The 15,825-nt window shown below is 40.5% G+C and overlaps 1 protein-coding gene across 4 annotated transcripts in view; it reads left to right on the top strand.

Moving 5' to 3' along the window:
* DIP2B (disco interacting protein 2 homolog B) overlaps nt 1-15,825 on the top strand; it is a 224,108-nt gene that overhangs the window by 175,856 nt on the left and 32,427 nt on the right. For all 4 annotated transcript variants that reach the window (XM_032876810.1, XM_032876809.1, XM_032876808.1 and 1 more), the window contains 9 exons: nt 1,038-1,131; nt 1,619-1,738; nt 3,353-3,467; nt 4,024-4,163; nt 5,059-5,195; nt 8,167-8,247; nt 10,627-10,754; nt 12,537-12,651; nt 15,486-15,687. In XM_032876810.1, coding sequence (XP_032732701.1) covers nt 1,038-1,131; nt 1,619-1,738; nt 3,353-3,467; nt 4,024-4,163; nt 5,059-5,195; nt 8,167-8,247; nt 10,627-10,754; nt 12,537-12,651; nt 15,486-15,687 — 1,132 coding nt within the window. The remainder of the gene's footprint in view (nt 1-1,037; nt 1,132-1,618; nt 1,739-3,352; nt 3,468-4,023; nt 4,164-5,058; nt 5,196-8,166; nt 8,248-10,626; nt 10,755-12,536; nt 12,652-15,485; nt 15,688-15,825) is intronic.

Genomic DNA, 15,825 nt, shown 5'->3' with positions numbered 1-15,825 from the left:
TCCTTGAAATCCAAAAATTTGTCACCATAGCTAGAAACTGGGGGAGGGAGGTTTACAATGATATCTTCTTGAGGGGCCACTTAGGTGGTAAATAAAATGGCCAGTCTAAATACCAAGACTTAGTTATTCTGTGCGCTGGATCTCTTTGGGGACAGGGAGTCCTGGGTATGTGTGGTTGGGGCTCAGGAGAGACACAAATTGCATGACCCTGTCAGCTCACTCAGCTGTAAAATGTTCTGCAACACATAATAAGTCTGAGGAGGGCCTCCTCTAAGAATCAAGGAAACTCCGATTTCTTGCTTTGTAATACCCACCTCTTTGTGGTGTGTGATGAGCATGCGGGTGATGAAAGTGCCTCGTGGGTTAGAGGGCAGTTTGGCAGTGTCTGTAGAATTTTTAAAGCACATATCCTATGACCCAGCTGTACTACTTTTCTGTGTCTACTATAGACAAACACTTGCACATACGCGCCAGGAAGTAAGTATAAACATGTCCCTTGAAACATTGTCTAGAATAGCAAAAATGTTGTCAATAACAGGGAAGTGGCCTAAATAATTTGTGATATAGTCATACTGTGGCATAGTATGCAGCAGTTCAAAACGAATTCTGTCGCTCTCTTAGACTGATGTGCATAGATTTAACCCTAAAGCAATTTAAATGAAAAAAAGCAAGCTGCCAACATATGATGATATGATGCCTTTTATGTTAAAAATACATTTAATTAAAAAAAAAGATAAAAAATAAATACATTTAATCTTTCTATGGGGACAAATATGTTTGTAAATATTTAGAAAAAGGACTGGGGGTGATAAATGCCAGATTCATAACCGATTATCTCTGAGGAGGAGAGGAGGGAACCAAGTTTGAGGATAGGTAGCAAAGGAGACTTTAACCTTAGAGTTAATATTTCAGATTTTTTTTTTTCAAAGAGCATGTATTATTTGTATGATTAAAATCATTTAAAAGAATCTGTTCAGTTTTAAAATGCTCAGTATGTATTGGGTATTGATTACTTTTTCTCTTTCTTTGCTTTTCAGAATGTAATGAATAAGATGCATACAATTAGCGTACCCTACTCTGTTATGAAGACTTGCCCTCTCTCTTGGGTCCAAAGAGTACATGCCCACAAAGGTAATTACACATAGCATATGAGCTTTAATTATGTGCCTGTTTGAACTAAGATTTCAGGGATTTTCAAATTGCTCTTCTAGAGACATAATTCTATGCCTTGGTGGCTTGACAGGTTTTAGAATTCAGTCACTCTAAAATCAGGTGTGTTGGCTGTCTCACCTCACTCGACGTCCTTTCTTAAGAGTTGAGATGAATTTGCTTAAATCTGAGCCCTGAATTAGATTCATTGGGTGCTTCAGTGTTTAAAACTGCCTTTGCTGAGCTATGTGGCCTGCCCACAGGTCCCAGTAAACAAAATAACTGTGTGTCCTGTCAGCTGTTAGTGCTTCAGTGCACCTGGCACCATCTCTTTGAAGCCTTTTATATTTTCTGTAAGTGAGAATCATGATCCCTAAAATAAGTAAAAGTGTTTTTATGGTAGTATATTAAATATATACCAATTTGAGCACATACGTGTGTGTTAACTTTATCCCTTTTGAATTTATAGCCAAGGTAGCTTTGGTAAAATGTCGAGACTTGCACTGGGCTATGATGGCACATCGGGACCAAAGAGATGTGAGCTTGAGTTCCCTCCGAATGTTAATTGTAACTGATGGAGCTAATCCCTGTGAGTATTTCTAGAGTGTGGGTCTGGGAATATCCTTTCCTTTGGTAGGTTGAGGTTTTTGCCCCCTTTCTATAAGTTTCTCTTTTTTTTTTTAACATCTGCATGGAAATGTAATTCACATACCGTAAAACTCATCCATTTAAAGTGTACAGTTTGGGGGTGCCTAGGTGGCTCATTGGGTTAAGCCTCTGCCTTCGGCTCAGTTTATGGTCTCAGGGTCTTGGGATCGAGCCCCGCCTCAGGCTCTCTGCTTAGCAGGGAGCCTGCTTCCCCCTCTCTCTCTGCCTGCCTCTCTGCCTGCTTGTGATCTCTCTTTCTCTGTCACATAAATAAGTAAAATCTTTAAAAAATAAATAATATGGGGCGCCTGGGTGGCTCAGCGGATTAAGCCTCTGCCTTCAGCTCAGGTCATGATTCCAAGGTCCTGGGATCGAGCCCCACATCGGGTTCTCTGCTCTGCAGGGCACCTGCTTCCCCCTCTCTCTCTGCCTGCCTCTCTGCCTACGTGTGATCGCTGTCAAATAAATAAATAAATAAATAAATAAAATATTTTTTAAAATAAATAATAAAGTGTACAGTTCAGTGGTTTCAGAATATGCACAGTTATGCACCTATCGCCGTGAACTAAGTTCCCATATCCGTCAGCACTCACTCCCCATTTCTCCCTCTCTGTCCCCTAGCCCTAGGCAGCTGCTCATCTGCCTTCTGTCTCTACTGATTTATCTGCTCTGGACATTTCATATAAATGCAGTCCTACTACATGTGGTCTTTTGCGGTTGGCTTCTTTCATGTAGCATGTTTTCAAGATTCATCTGTGTTGTAACATGTGTTCGTGCTTTGTTCCTTTTCATTGCCATATAACATTCCACTGAATAGATACACCACATCTCCTATAAGCTTTCAAAAAGACCCCTTCTCGCTCACTCATTTATATCCTTTTTCTATCATGTGACTCCAAGGAGAGATAAGATGGTGACCTGGTATGACCAGGTGTCAGGACTTTATGTACATTCCTGCTATGAACAAATCAGAGGACTTTGGGAAAGCTTTTAGAGATCTTACCATGTTACCTGCTTTGCCCTACAAGCACCAACACTCCAAGTAGAATCAGGTAAAGCATTAGAAAGTGTGTTCTTTGCCATAAATGGATTTCTGTCAGTAGTCACAGTGGTATAGTAGTCATCTTGGTATAAATACAGGTGTGGGGTTGACCTTAATAAGAAACAGATTGGAGAATAACACAATGAAGAGAATATTAGCACTATACTAGTTAAACTAGTTACTTTGGGAAGAGTTGCTCTCTTCCAAACGAGCTGCCTGTGGGCTGCAGTGCATCCCTGCTATCTATCGGGCCGTTTGATAGGAGCAACCCTATCCCAAATTGTGACTTTGAATAGTGTCAGTGACCTATTTTGTGGGCTGGATGAGCATTTATTTGTCCTTGAAACGTATCCACCATCTCACAGGCACAGTGAAATATCCATATGGAATTCATGACGTCCAGTGAGAGTTCTCATGAGAAGCAAATGTGTCTGCTCTCCACTCTTTACCAGTTTTCCGCGGTAATGAAAATCACAATTTCAGCTTTCAAGTTGATCTGTTCCAACTCCTTAGGGTCTGTGTCGTCCTGTGATGCCTTCCTGAGTCTATTCCAAAGCCATGGACTGAAACCCGAGGCCATCTGTCCGTGCGCTACTTCTGCTGAAGCTATGACTGTTGCAATCCGCAGGTATTGTCCAGAATGTCAGTGCCCTTGACGTGTGTTACAACTCCGATCAGGTGTGCAGTATTTACCAGCCAGTGACAAGGGGTGCTAATTTCTGCTTCAGCAGCCTAAAAGTGAAACTGACTTGGAAAAGCAGTTTGAAGCATCTCGTTTACTTTTTTCCCACTCTTGCCCTGAGGGTAGCTGGTAAACTGAAAATTTACTTTATTCTCATCTCGTGTTTGTGAGTGAGTTCTTTTTCTGTGCTGTTTTGCTCTTCGGACTCCTTCGTTATCATCTTAGACTACAAATAAACTATTCTTGATTACAGCTTAAGTATGGAAAGTACACCCAAGTCAATATATTCTTAATATTGGGTTTAAAATTTACTTTTTCTGCCTGAATGAATGTGGCCTGTGCTTTGTACATGTGATGTTGGTTAATTTGACATGTTTTTGGCAGAGAAAAGAAGGATTTTTTGATGTGTGGTAGCTAGAGGAAATTTGCTTTCTTACATATTTGTACTTTTATCTTGATAATATGTAATTTGACAAGTTTGATGAGTTTATTTTGTTTTCAGGCCTGGAGTTCCAGGGGCCCCTTTGCCAGGAAGAGCTATTCTCTCAATGAATGGATTGAGCTATGGGGTAATACGGGTCAATACTGAAGATAAAAATTCAGCACTGACAGTCCAGGATGTGGGCCACGTAATGCCTGGTGGTGAGTTCTCCATAGCGTTTTTTGCTTTTCCATAAGGATTTGTCATTAGAGATAGTAGTAAAGCCTGATAAAATATGAGATCCTCACCCAGGAATACAGAATTCAGCACTGAGTCATTTAAGTTCTCAAAGCCTCTCTAATGGTTCAGTGATTCTAATTGTACTTACTTTCCAGCAGTATTGTATGATTTAATTGAATGATTGGATAGAATTTTTCAATGGAAAGCTTAAGTACGAGTTGAGCTAAAGTTGTCTGGTTTTCACTGTAATTGCCAAGACATTGGGGCTGGCAGAAAGTTAGAGTGTACTGCTTCCTTGAGTGAGTTTGATTTAACCTGTTTCTTTGGACTTTGTAGTCATTTTTAATATGTTACTGTCTTGGAGAGCACCTGAGTGACTGAATCAGTAAGCGTCTGACTCTTGACTTCAGCTCAGGTCATGATCTTGGGGTCATGAGATCCAGCCCCATGTTGGGCTCTGTACTCTGTTCAGAGTCTGTTTGAGATTCTCTCTCTCCGTCTCCCATTGCCCCTCTTCCTGCTCACTCACTCACTCACACACACACACACACACACACTCACTCTCTCTTTCTTTAAATAAATAAGTAAAATCTTAAAAATATATATATATGTTATGGTCTTTGAAAGCTTTGGTCCGCATCTGTTGTAGTTTTATTTGCTGAATTTTAAAAATTATTTGTTTATCACGAGGGCTAAAAGATGGACATTTGAAATATATCTATGTAGTATCAGGTCTATTTTTGACATTCCTGTTTGGTATTCTAATTACTGCCACTCAGTAAATGCAAAGCTTTCCTGGGTTCGCAGGGTTGAAGCTGTTACTTTACAAAGGTTTTCCAGAATCTCTGCCCCTTAACCATGTTTTCTACACACTAGGGGTGATGTGCATTGTGAGACCTGATGGACCTCCCCAACTCTGCAGGACAGATGAAATTGGAGAAATCTGTGTGAGCTCCAGAACAGGAGGCATGATGTACTTTGGGCTTGCTGGTGTGACCAAAAATACATTTGAGGTACATGATATGAAAGTTTTGGGGGAAACTTACTTGATGGGGTCAGGGTATCACAAAGTCAAATGAGCTAGCCTGCAGGAAGTAGCCTAATGGAGCAGCTAAGAGAGGGTACTCTGGAGCTGGGCTGCTTGAGTTCAAATCCTAATTCTGCCACTTAATAGCTGACCTCGGGGGAGTTCCTTAACCTCTCTGTGCCTCAATTTCCTTATCTTTAAAATGCGAAAAATCATAGTACCTATCTCCCAGGATTGTCTTGGACTAATTGAGTTGATGTTTGAAAAAGGCTTAGAACAGCCCCGGCACGCGGGAAGTAACTGTTTATCTGTAAAGTAAAGGAAGAGTAAGAGGCCTCACTAAAGTTCATTCCGGTGAATCTGAGTTTTGTATAAAGCCCATATATTTAACTTTAAGAGTACATTGACAACGGATTCCTCTCTCCAGAGTAGACTCAAGTTAACCTAAGCCTGTGAAGACTGGTATCAACCAGAATACCAGGTTACTAATGAAGAACTCTCCTGTGCCAGGGGCTGACTGCTCCCATTATTCAGTCTTTCAGTCAGCAAATACTTACTGAGCACCTTCTGGGTGTCTGGCAGTGTCCTAGAGGCTTGTGGTATATCAGGAAAACAAAGCTCCTCAGATAGCTCATATTCTAGTAGAACCAGCACATTGTTGTCCCGCAGACAGTTGCGCATGTGAAGACAAATGGTAATGAAAGTTTTCCTGGTGCACCTGGAAATCAGAACAGGTATAATGAATTGCCTATATTTCATAATTGGGATTAACCTGCCTCAGGGTAGCTTTTAGGGAACAGAAAACTTTCTATGCCCATTTTATGGACCATTATAATTAGATAGGGCTTATTATATGAGCACTACCAATTTTCGGTTCTTGGAGCTTCCTTTTTCTAGAACTGATTCTCCATCTCAGTATGCCAGGGCACCTCTGTCTACCTACCATTATTGGTACGTACCATTGTAAGATTATGTAGCAACAGATGTAACTGATGGGACAGTGTTATCTATATGAATGATGTAGTAGCCAGGAAAGGTTAAGAACTCCTGAGCTGACCATCATCTGTGTTTACATAGCCTAGTAGAATATAAATTATGAAATGTCTGTTATTACCATCAAGCATCACATCATCATTATTGCTACTACAATCTTGGCCTGCCTTCAAGAGTTGTGACCAATTCACCTTAATAGGAGTGGAAATTGATAAATTCTTAACAGGTTTATTGCCAGGCTCTTGATTTGCTCTCACAGGTGACTAATTACCTGCGCTGAGTGTCTGTACATTTTACTACTTTAAATCTCATGCTACTTCTCCTCTTTTTAAATGCTTGGAGTACATAGGCTTCCAATATCTGAATTTTTCATTATTGCATTTTCCTTACTATAAACAAGATCCTCAAGCAGTTTTTGAAGATACTGATAATATTTTATTACGTTGCTTTTCGTACAAGAGCAGCTGCCTAGTCAAAATTCTCAGACTTTAATATCAAACTGCTAGGTCCATAGTGATGAGGAGATTTTGAAATTTGCAGTATAAATTTAATGATAGTGAAGTGGAATAAAAATCCTAACCAAAAAAAAGGAGAAAACTGTTGCCTTGGTTTTGCAAATTAAAGTTTCTAATATTTTTCTTACTGGATTCTTATATTTAAATCCTGAGTTTTGGGACGCCTGGGTGGCTCAGTTGGTTCAGGTCATGATCCCAGCGTCCTGGGATCGAGTCCCACATCGGGCTCCTTGCTCAGCGGGGAGCCTGCTTCTCCCTCTGCCTCTGCCTGCCATTCTGTCTGCCTGTGCTCACTCTTGCTCTCTCTCTCTGACAAATAAATAAAATCTTAAAAAAATAATAATAAAAAAAAATAAATAAATCCTGCTTTTTCCAGTGTAGTTAAAATTTCAGTGGGACATTGCTTGCTTCGGCAGCACATATACTAAAATTTCAGTGGGACAGAAGACCTAGTCATGACTAGAAAATAAATAAAGTGTATCTTTAAAAATAAGCTGCTGGAGGAGCTCCTGGGTGGCTCAGTAGGTTCAGCCTCCAACTCTTGGTTTGGGCTCAGGTCATGATCGCACGGTTGTGGGATTGAGCCCCATGTTGGGCTCTGTGCTCAGTGTAGAGTCTGCTTGAGATTTTCTCTCCCTCTCCCACCACCCCCCTCAAATAAACAAATAAAATCTTTTTTAAAATAAAAATGAGCTGTTGGTGAGAAAAACTTGAAAGGGCTCATGCCTTTTGTACATATACACAGAAATCTATATAGCAGGATTCCGTGAAGCACATTTATAATAGTAAAATTAGATGGCCTGCCTAGTCAGAAAGACTGCTTACACTGTAATAGTACTAAACTCTCATAGTTTCCTGAGGACCAGCTCTGGGCCAAACACTGTATTTACATCTGCAGATCTGTTTACATTCCCTTAATCTTTACCCTAAACCTGCGAGAGGCATTGGGAGTTCTATTTTATGGCCAAAGAAACTGAGGGTTCAGGAAGTCCAGGAGCTTACTAGTAAGTGGCAGAGCCAAAAATTGAGCTCACATCTGACTTCAAGGGCTACACCATCCTGTCCCTGGTGTGGTGTTGTATCATGGAACTATTGAACAAACAGAGCTAGAGCAACAATCACTAACTTGGAAAGATATCCAAAATACATGTTATGTGAAACATATATAGTATGGGAAAAAGCAGGTTGCGAAACAGTATATATAATATGATTTCTTTTGCAAAAATAAATTCTTAATATGTTAATATATGCACCTATGAAAAGTCCAAGGGAATCACAACAAATTGCAAACGTTTATCCCTTAAAGGTGGTAATACTGAAGTCCCTATTTATATAATTTTAAGTTTTCAACAAGTGTATATCACTACTGTAATTTTTTTAAAGACTTCCAAAAGATCAAATACATATTTTAAGAAAAAGCAAAGATTTTCACTGCTTTCTGTCTTTTAGGTGATTCCAGTGAATTCTGCAGGCTCTCCTGTTGGGGACGTGCCCTTCATCCGGTCAGGACTCTTGGGGTTTGTGGGGCCGGTAAGTGATACATTCATGTTTGTTTTGGTGTATCTGATCCAGATATTTGTACTTCACAGAAGTTTCTGTCACAGAACAGGACAAATTTGGATTAAGAGTATTAATCCAGGGGCGCCTGGGTGGCTCAGTGGGTTGAAGCCTCTGCCTTCAGCTCAGGTCATGATCCCGGGGTCCTGGGATCGAGCCCCGCATCGGGCTCCCTGCTTAGGGAGCCTGCTTCCTCCTCTCTCTCTCTGCCTGCCTCTCTGCCTATTTGTGATCTCTGTCTGTCAAATAAATAAATAAAATCTTTAAAAAAAAAAAAAAAAGAGTATTAATCCAGTACTTTGGATTCAAGAGTATTAATCCAGTACTTTGGATTAAGAGTATTACAGGGCCTCTCTTAGATTTAGAGCAGTTTTTGTAAGAATGTCATAAACTCAGTTAATATTTATTGCTTTTGTTACCTGAGTTAATTTGACTCCTCAAACTAAGACTTTTTACTTTCAAAAATCTCTTCATTTAGGGCACGTGGGTGGCTCAGTTGTTAAGCGTCTGCCTTCGGCTCAGGTCATGATCCCAGGGTCATGGGATTGAGGCCCACATTAGGCTCCCTGCTCAGTGGGAAGCCTGCTTTTCCCTCTCCCACTCCCCCTTGCTTGTGTTCCCCCCGGCCACCCCTACCCCTGCCAAATAAATAAATAAAAAATCTTAAAAAACAAAACTCTTCATTTATTCTTGCTCCATTTCTTTTATTTGATTTCTGTGTTTCAGTAAGTTAGAAGAGTGCTGAAAAAAGTTATCTTAGCAAAGGGAAACCATCATAAATAGTGTACAAGTCATTTTCATACAAACTAGCAGCACTACACCTTGAAATCAATTTGCTTTCCAGCAAATGGTGTTTACAGGCACTGGGTTTACAGAGACATTTAGGATACAAAAATCTCTTCTCAGAGAGCTCACAGTTAGCTTCATGAGCAGACAAGGAAGGTAGAGAGGAGGCAGATCATGAAGGGTTTTATATGACACAGTGGGAAGTTTGATTGTATTTTATGAAGAACAGACATTTGTGATCATAGTTAAGTCCACATATCTCCATCCAACTCTAATGACCTCCTTACTCTTTCTTCTCCTCTTACCGATTCGAGTTACGTGAGGAAAGATCTGATTTTATTTCTTCCCTACCATTTGTGGGGGCAGGGCATACCTGAGGGCTTACCTTTAAGAGGAGGTATCCTATCTGTCGCTGTCCTAGAAGGAGAAATCTAGAGCTACTATCTTGACTTCTCTCAGCACCAAAAAGTTCTGCAAAACCCAGCCCCTTTTAGTTTACCTCTTCATGACTGAGGTGCAAGATGGGGCTGCAGCGTCCCATCTACATTCCAGGAAACAGGATAGAGTACAGTCCTACCATCTCTTAAGGAAGATTTCCTGAAGATCCTGAGCAGCACTTCTTATGGCTCATTGGTCAGGGGGCACTGAAATACGCTCTTTATTTTGGTCAGCCACGCTCAGCTAAAAGTTCAGCAGTGAAGGAAATGGAGAAGTGGACAGATCTGTGTCTCTTTCTCTCTGCTTATTCCACCATAGCACTTTTCAGACTATGTTGGAAATGGCTGGTTCTTTTCCATCTTCTGAGATTAACCAGTAGCTTCCTGAGGCTAGAAGCTCTGTTTTACTCGAATAACCCCATCGGTGAGTCACACTACATTGTGTGCGATAACTCAACGACTGACGTTCATGTGGAGACGACTACCAGATAATTGAGTATGTGTAAATTGGCCAGGAAATTTAGGACTTGTGTAATGAACGGAAAAGTCAATTTATTGCAAATGGGTCTAGGAGAATTACTGAGAAGCATTACTTGTACAGTGATGCTTTTAGGGCATTGACAGCAACATGTCCAGCAGCTGTGTTACCTTTTTGGAAAGGAGAGGCTCCTCCACTGTTTCTTAGACCTTTAATAACCTGTTTCTAATCTTGCCAGTTGGAAACAGCATTACCCTTATAAACCTAAAACAAGCATTCTCACATTCAGCTGTTTTAAGTTTTTCCTAATTCCAGTATTAAATGATTCACAATTTTTTTCTTTGTATCCATGTTGTGAATAGTTACGTAATCTGGCATCATGGCTGAGGAAAGAAACTATACTTGTGCAGAATCCTAGTTGTTTTCTTATAAAATTCCTCTCTGAGAATAAATATAAATTCCTTTCTTATACTGTAATTAATTGTAATGTTCTACTGATTTCCCCCCGATTTTTGAGGCATAAAACACTCTTTTAGAATCCATAAAATACTGTGTTATTTTCTTATATTTTTGATGAGCTCCATTTCAAGTAAAATATATGTTTTACTATTTAAATAATGGAAATCAAGGTAAATTGTTGTTACCTTTCAGGGCAGTTTGGTGTTCGTGGTTGGAAAAATGGATGGGTTACTGATGGTTAGTGGTCGAAGACATAATGCTGATGACATTGTTGCTACTGGATTGGCTGTTGAATCAATAAAGACTGTTTATAGAGGAAGGTGAGTAGTAAAAATTCAAATGTTAGCACTTCCAGTGGAATCTAAATGTATCTTTACAGGGTGATTTGAGTTGTATTCTATAGAATCTCTAAGTGATTGGGTTATTTTTGGCTAATCACAGCAAGAGTTGGCCTTTGAATATTTATCTTAACATGGCAAGTTCTTTGGTTGGAATTGAGAGGAATAAGATATAACCATATCCTGTACTTCAGTTTTTAATTATTACTATTTGTGGAATTTTGAGGACTCTGGAGAATTCCGCTAAAACATTGAAATTCCTATAGTCCATCAGTTAGAAGTGGTGCCATTCAGGCTAATTAAGATAAATGCTATGTTGTAGGAATTTTACATCTGAGAATTGTTTCTCTTACTCACCTCTAACTAAATTATTACAACATTTTAACACAGAGATTGACATAGTATATAAGTGCTAATTTCAAATTCCATGGATAAAGTCAATTGCAAATCCTTTTATCTTTGCTTATTAACACAAGAAAAGATACTTGGTACATATTTGTGCAGTTGATGTCTATCTAGTAGTTTATAATCATGGATATATATCTATATATCTATAGATATAGATATATCTTTAAAGCACTCGATGTCCCTTTAGTTTTTTAGGAAGTAGGAAAAATTAATAAAACCACAGAGAATCAGTTCCTAAAATGCATAGTTTTTGTGATGACATGGCTTCCTCTGAGATGTAAACTTAGTGGGGCACTAGACTCTCTCTCTTTGGTCACTGTTGTATTCCCGGTACTCAGCACAGCACCTGGCACACAGTAGGTGTTCAGTAAATACATGTGAAATGAAGGAAGGGCATATTTAGCTCTCCAGTGACTTCCATTGTTTCATGCATCCATTCAGCAAATACTTATTGGGTGTCAGCTGTGTGCCACTGTTCTGGACGTATGTGGCAATGAACAAAACAGGCCAGGTTTCTGCCCTTGTGAAGCTCACATTCTCATTAGGGGGAACAGACAGTAACTGTAGAGACAGAGAAATCGAGAACACATGGGCTGGTGCTAAGTGCCATGTAGGAAGAACACGGGGCTGGGTGGGAGTGTGCTTGCTGGTTTGTATAGGGTGGTCTGGGAATGCCTCACTAGTAAGGGGACGTTTGAGCGGAGACCTCACTCAGAACATCCCCCTCCCCTTGGCCTGCCAGGTTTCCCTGCCTGCCCTGGCCTGGGTCTGACCTCTCCCCACCACTCTCTGCTTCACTACTCTGCTCCAGGCACACTGGCCTTCTTGCTGTTCCTCAAACCTGCCAAGCTCGTTCCTACCTCAGAACCTTTTCGCTTTCCGTTCCTTCTGCCCGGAAACCTCTTCCTCCAGATCTTCGCATGGCTCGAGTCCTCACTTCACTCAGGTCTCTGCTCCAGTGTCCGCTCCTCAGGGAGGCACTCCCCCACCACCCTGCCTTCAGTGGTGTGGGCTGCCTCGCACACCGCTCTGCCCCTTGGCCTGCCTTGCTTTCCCTCCCAGTGTGTACTCCAACATGACATTATTTTATATTTGTTCTGTGTCTGACATGCAAGCTCCATGAAGACAGGGACTGTGTCCCATTTATCACTCTGCCTCACTGTTCATGCCAGTGGTGCTTATTAGTACATGTTCTGAGTCCTTGTTTTAATGGTAGTGACTGTGGCATTTTTTTTTCTAAACGACTCACTTCTGGGTAGTGTGGTGGGAATGTCTCCTCTCTGTTACTCCAACTGAGCAAAGCAAATAGGTCTGGTTGTGAAGGGAGTCCTGATGTGTTTGATCTGTCTCTCTTAGAATTGCTGTGTTTTCTGTGTCTGTATTTTATGATGAGCGCATTGTGGTGGTTGCGGAACAAAGACCCGACGCCTCCGAGGAGGACAGTTTCCAGTGGATGAGCCGAGTGTTGCAGGTGAGCACATACCGGGGGGACCTGTCCGGGCAGGTTGGCTTTGCCATCACAGGTGGCGGCAGCCACTGAGGAAGTCTTCTCTTCATTGGGCTGGTTGTGACACCTAATTTTTGTCTTGCCAGTCAGTACTCAGACATTCCGGGTACCATTAACAAAATAATATAATTAGTACCATTTCTCCCTCTGGACTACATAGTATTTTTCTGCTCAGGTTGCCAAAAACAATTGAATTGACCTGCCTCAGCAAATTCTCCCCCTTTTTTTGTGTGCCTGAGTGTGTGGTAACCAGGAAAGTTAAACTGACCATGTGCGGAACACATCTGTGACAGAAATCAATCCACTTGTCAACAGCTGTAGTCCTACTACATATGTTCTGTAATGGGTGCCTCGCATGCAGGGGTCCAAGCAAATGTAAGATGTTGTTCTTACTCTGAAGGAGCTTTCCTGTGGAATTAGAGAGCTAGGTGAGATAAGCTGTTAGGGAAGGAGGAAGACCTGGGTTCTGTGTAAGGGATATGTCACTAGTTGGCACTAGTAGCATGGGTAGCATATTGAGAAGAGTCTAGTCTTCATTTGAAATTACAGCCTTTGAATTGCAGCACCTTTCAGTTCCAGATGTTACTTAACCTTACTGAGTTTATTTCCTAACCTGTAAAGTGGGGATGAAAGAGCTGTGGGAGGAATTCAGTGAGATCATTATTTGAAGTATACAGGATACTGTATACTGAGAGTCATGTCAGCAGATACACATAGTAGGTCCAGTAAATATTTGTTGGATAATGTGTGGTCCAAAGAAAGCATGGACTGTCTTCGACAAAGAAAATTCTGAGTTACTGGAAGTGTTCCCAGCATTATTGCTTGTCTGCTTGGGGCATTTGGATGTATTCATGCCATTTAGTAGTAATGTTAGAGAAATGATGCAAGCCTGAGTTGAGTGATAGTGCTAGATGCCTTTCAAAATTTCTTTTTATCTTTGGGGTCTGTGGTTCTGAATTATCAGCTGATAGAACATGGGCTATTTGTAGCTAAAAGACAAGAAAGATAATCTGCTGAGCATCGGCTGGTCAGAAAAGACTATAAAGAGGTGGGATTGGGCTGATCTCCAAATGAGATGGCTAAGAATCAGACCTGCACAGAGAATATTGTTCATACCATTCATGTTTTCAAACAAACAAAATGCTTATTTCATTTGGAATGAATTGTGAGGAATGATAGTAGAATGTTGTGATGAATTACATATTTTTTTCCCTATTAAAGAAACTGAAATTCCCCAACATGTTTCTTATTTTTCCCTGGAAAGCAATTATAGGAATTATATGCACTGCTCACTTGCTAATCCAAATTCTTGTAAAAGTCATTTGGAGTTTGATTTGGGTATGAAATGAGAGGACATTATTTCCCCAGTATTTTAGCTTCTCAGCTTAGAGTATTTGGATCTACAGTAGTGCAATAAGGACCCCACATGTTCTGGTAGGTTAGAGCTCAGAGGTTAACAACGGATCTACGTATAATATAAACTAAATACCTAACTCACCACCTTTTAAAGAAGGTGATCGATTGATGACTTGCCAGGTAGTATATTTTCATGGGGGAATCCAGGCTACAGGTAATAGCATTTACTAACTGTCTATATATTCTAAAATACCAGAGACTTGGGAACCCTGCCAGACTTTCTATTTTCCAGTTGTCTCTGTTGATTAGTGGGATAGTCTGAGGAATATGATGTTCAGGTTTATTCCTTTGCACTGTTATTTTAATAAAAAGCCTTGTCAGTCTTTTATGACCATTGGTCCATTCTTCTAAGGCTGTATCTTCTTTTCAGTAAGACTTATGGATGATGCAGTCGAACTCTCTCAGTTGGTGTGTTTGGAACTAGTATTAATAGTCAGTTTTAAAAGGTGGTTGAAGCAGAGAATCATAAAAATGAGAAATTCTTCAAGTATTAAACTTTTACACGAAGCCTACGGATATCTGCATTCATTTCATATAGAGCAGTATGTGTAGGAATACACCAGTTTGCATTCCATGTTAACCTGCGTCCATAAGCCACATCTAATTGGATGGTCTGTGGTTTCTATTTTCATTTCCTGTAAGTTAGACTAGAATGCAAGTATGTGCAGAAGGACTGGAACGCATAATCCTTACCTTTTAGAATTAACTTGTGTTTACCAGCAATAGCTTTTTAATGAGTCTTTCCAAACAAACCACGACTCTCTCTGTCCTTTTACACTCTGTTTTTATCAGTTGATGTAATAATTAAATTATGTGAACACAAGAAAAGCACAAAAGGTGTAGAAGCATGCACAGCTGGTGTTCATCAGGGGCACAGGTGCATGGCTGGGAGTGGAGGTGCAGTGAGGGGGCCAGTGACCTCCAGGGTTCAGTGTGCAGTGGGCCTCCCCTCAGTGTTTTGCAGAGGGGATTCTGGGTAACTCGGTGAGCCAGTTGAGCCAGAGCCCACTTCCAGGGCTTCTCTTGTGTTCATAATAAAAATACTTTGCCTCTACAGAATTGAGCTGTGTTGTATATTAAAAGAACCAAAACAAATCTCTAGGTTTTGGACATTAGCATTCAAGAGAGAGCATATTGAGGCGTACAAATCAGTATCCACCACTGTCCATTTAGATTGTATCTTACCCATCCTCTGTCGATCTCTGCCATTGCTTAAAGAAATATGTAACTTTACATGTATGAGATCTTAATAATCTAGGAGATTCTAGACCTAGAATGGATAGAAAAGGAAAAATCCTAGAGTAGAATAATGGATTACATTAGGAGGATGTCAAAGACAGCAAAATTAATCTCACTGAATGTTTTTCTCTGTGTTTTTCTAGGCGATCGATAGCATTCATCAAGTGGGTGTTTATTGTCTTGCTCTGGTGCCTGCCAATACATTGCCAAAAACTCCTCTAGGAGGGATCCACATATCTCAGACGAAACAGCTCTTTCTGGAGGGATCTCTGCATCCTTGCAATATCCTCATGTGCCCACATACATGTGTGACCAATTTGCCAAAACCCCGACAGAAGCAGCCAGGTAATACACTAGCTTTGAAGACATAGCATGAAAATTACAACTTCAAGAAGCTGACTTTTGGTGGCATAATGCTTTCTCTAGAATTGGATTTTACAAAGACGTGTAACACAAGAGTAGCCTGAGATGACCAAAAGTAGG

The sequence above is a fragment of the Lontra canadensis genome, unplaced genomic scaffold (assembly GCF_010015895.1).
Source record: "Lontra canadensis isolate GAN:19392208 unplaced genomic scaffold, GSC_riverotter_1.0 scaffold59, whole genome shotgun sequence".
In the NCBI taxonomy this organism is placed as follows: Eukaryota; Metazoa; Chordata; class Mammalia; order Carnivora; family Mustelidae; genus Lontra; species Lontra canadensis.
This window is presented reverse-complemented; position numbering and strand designations above follow the sequence as displayed.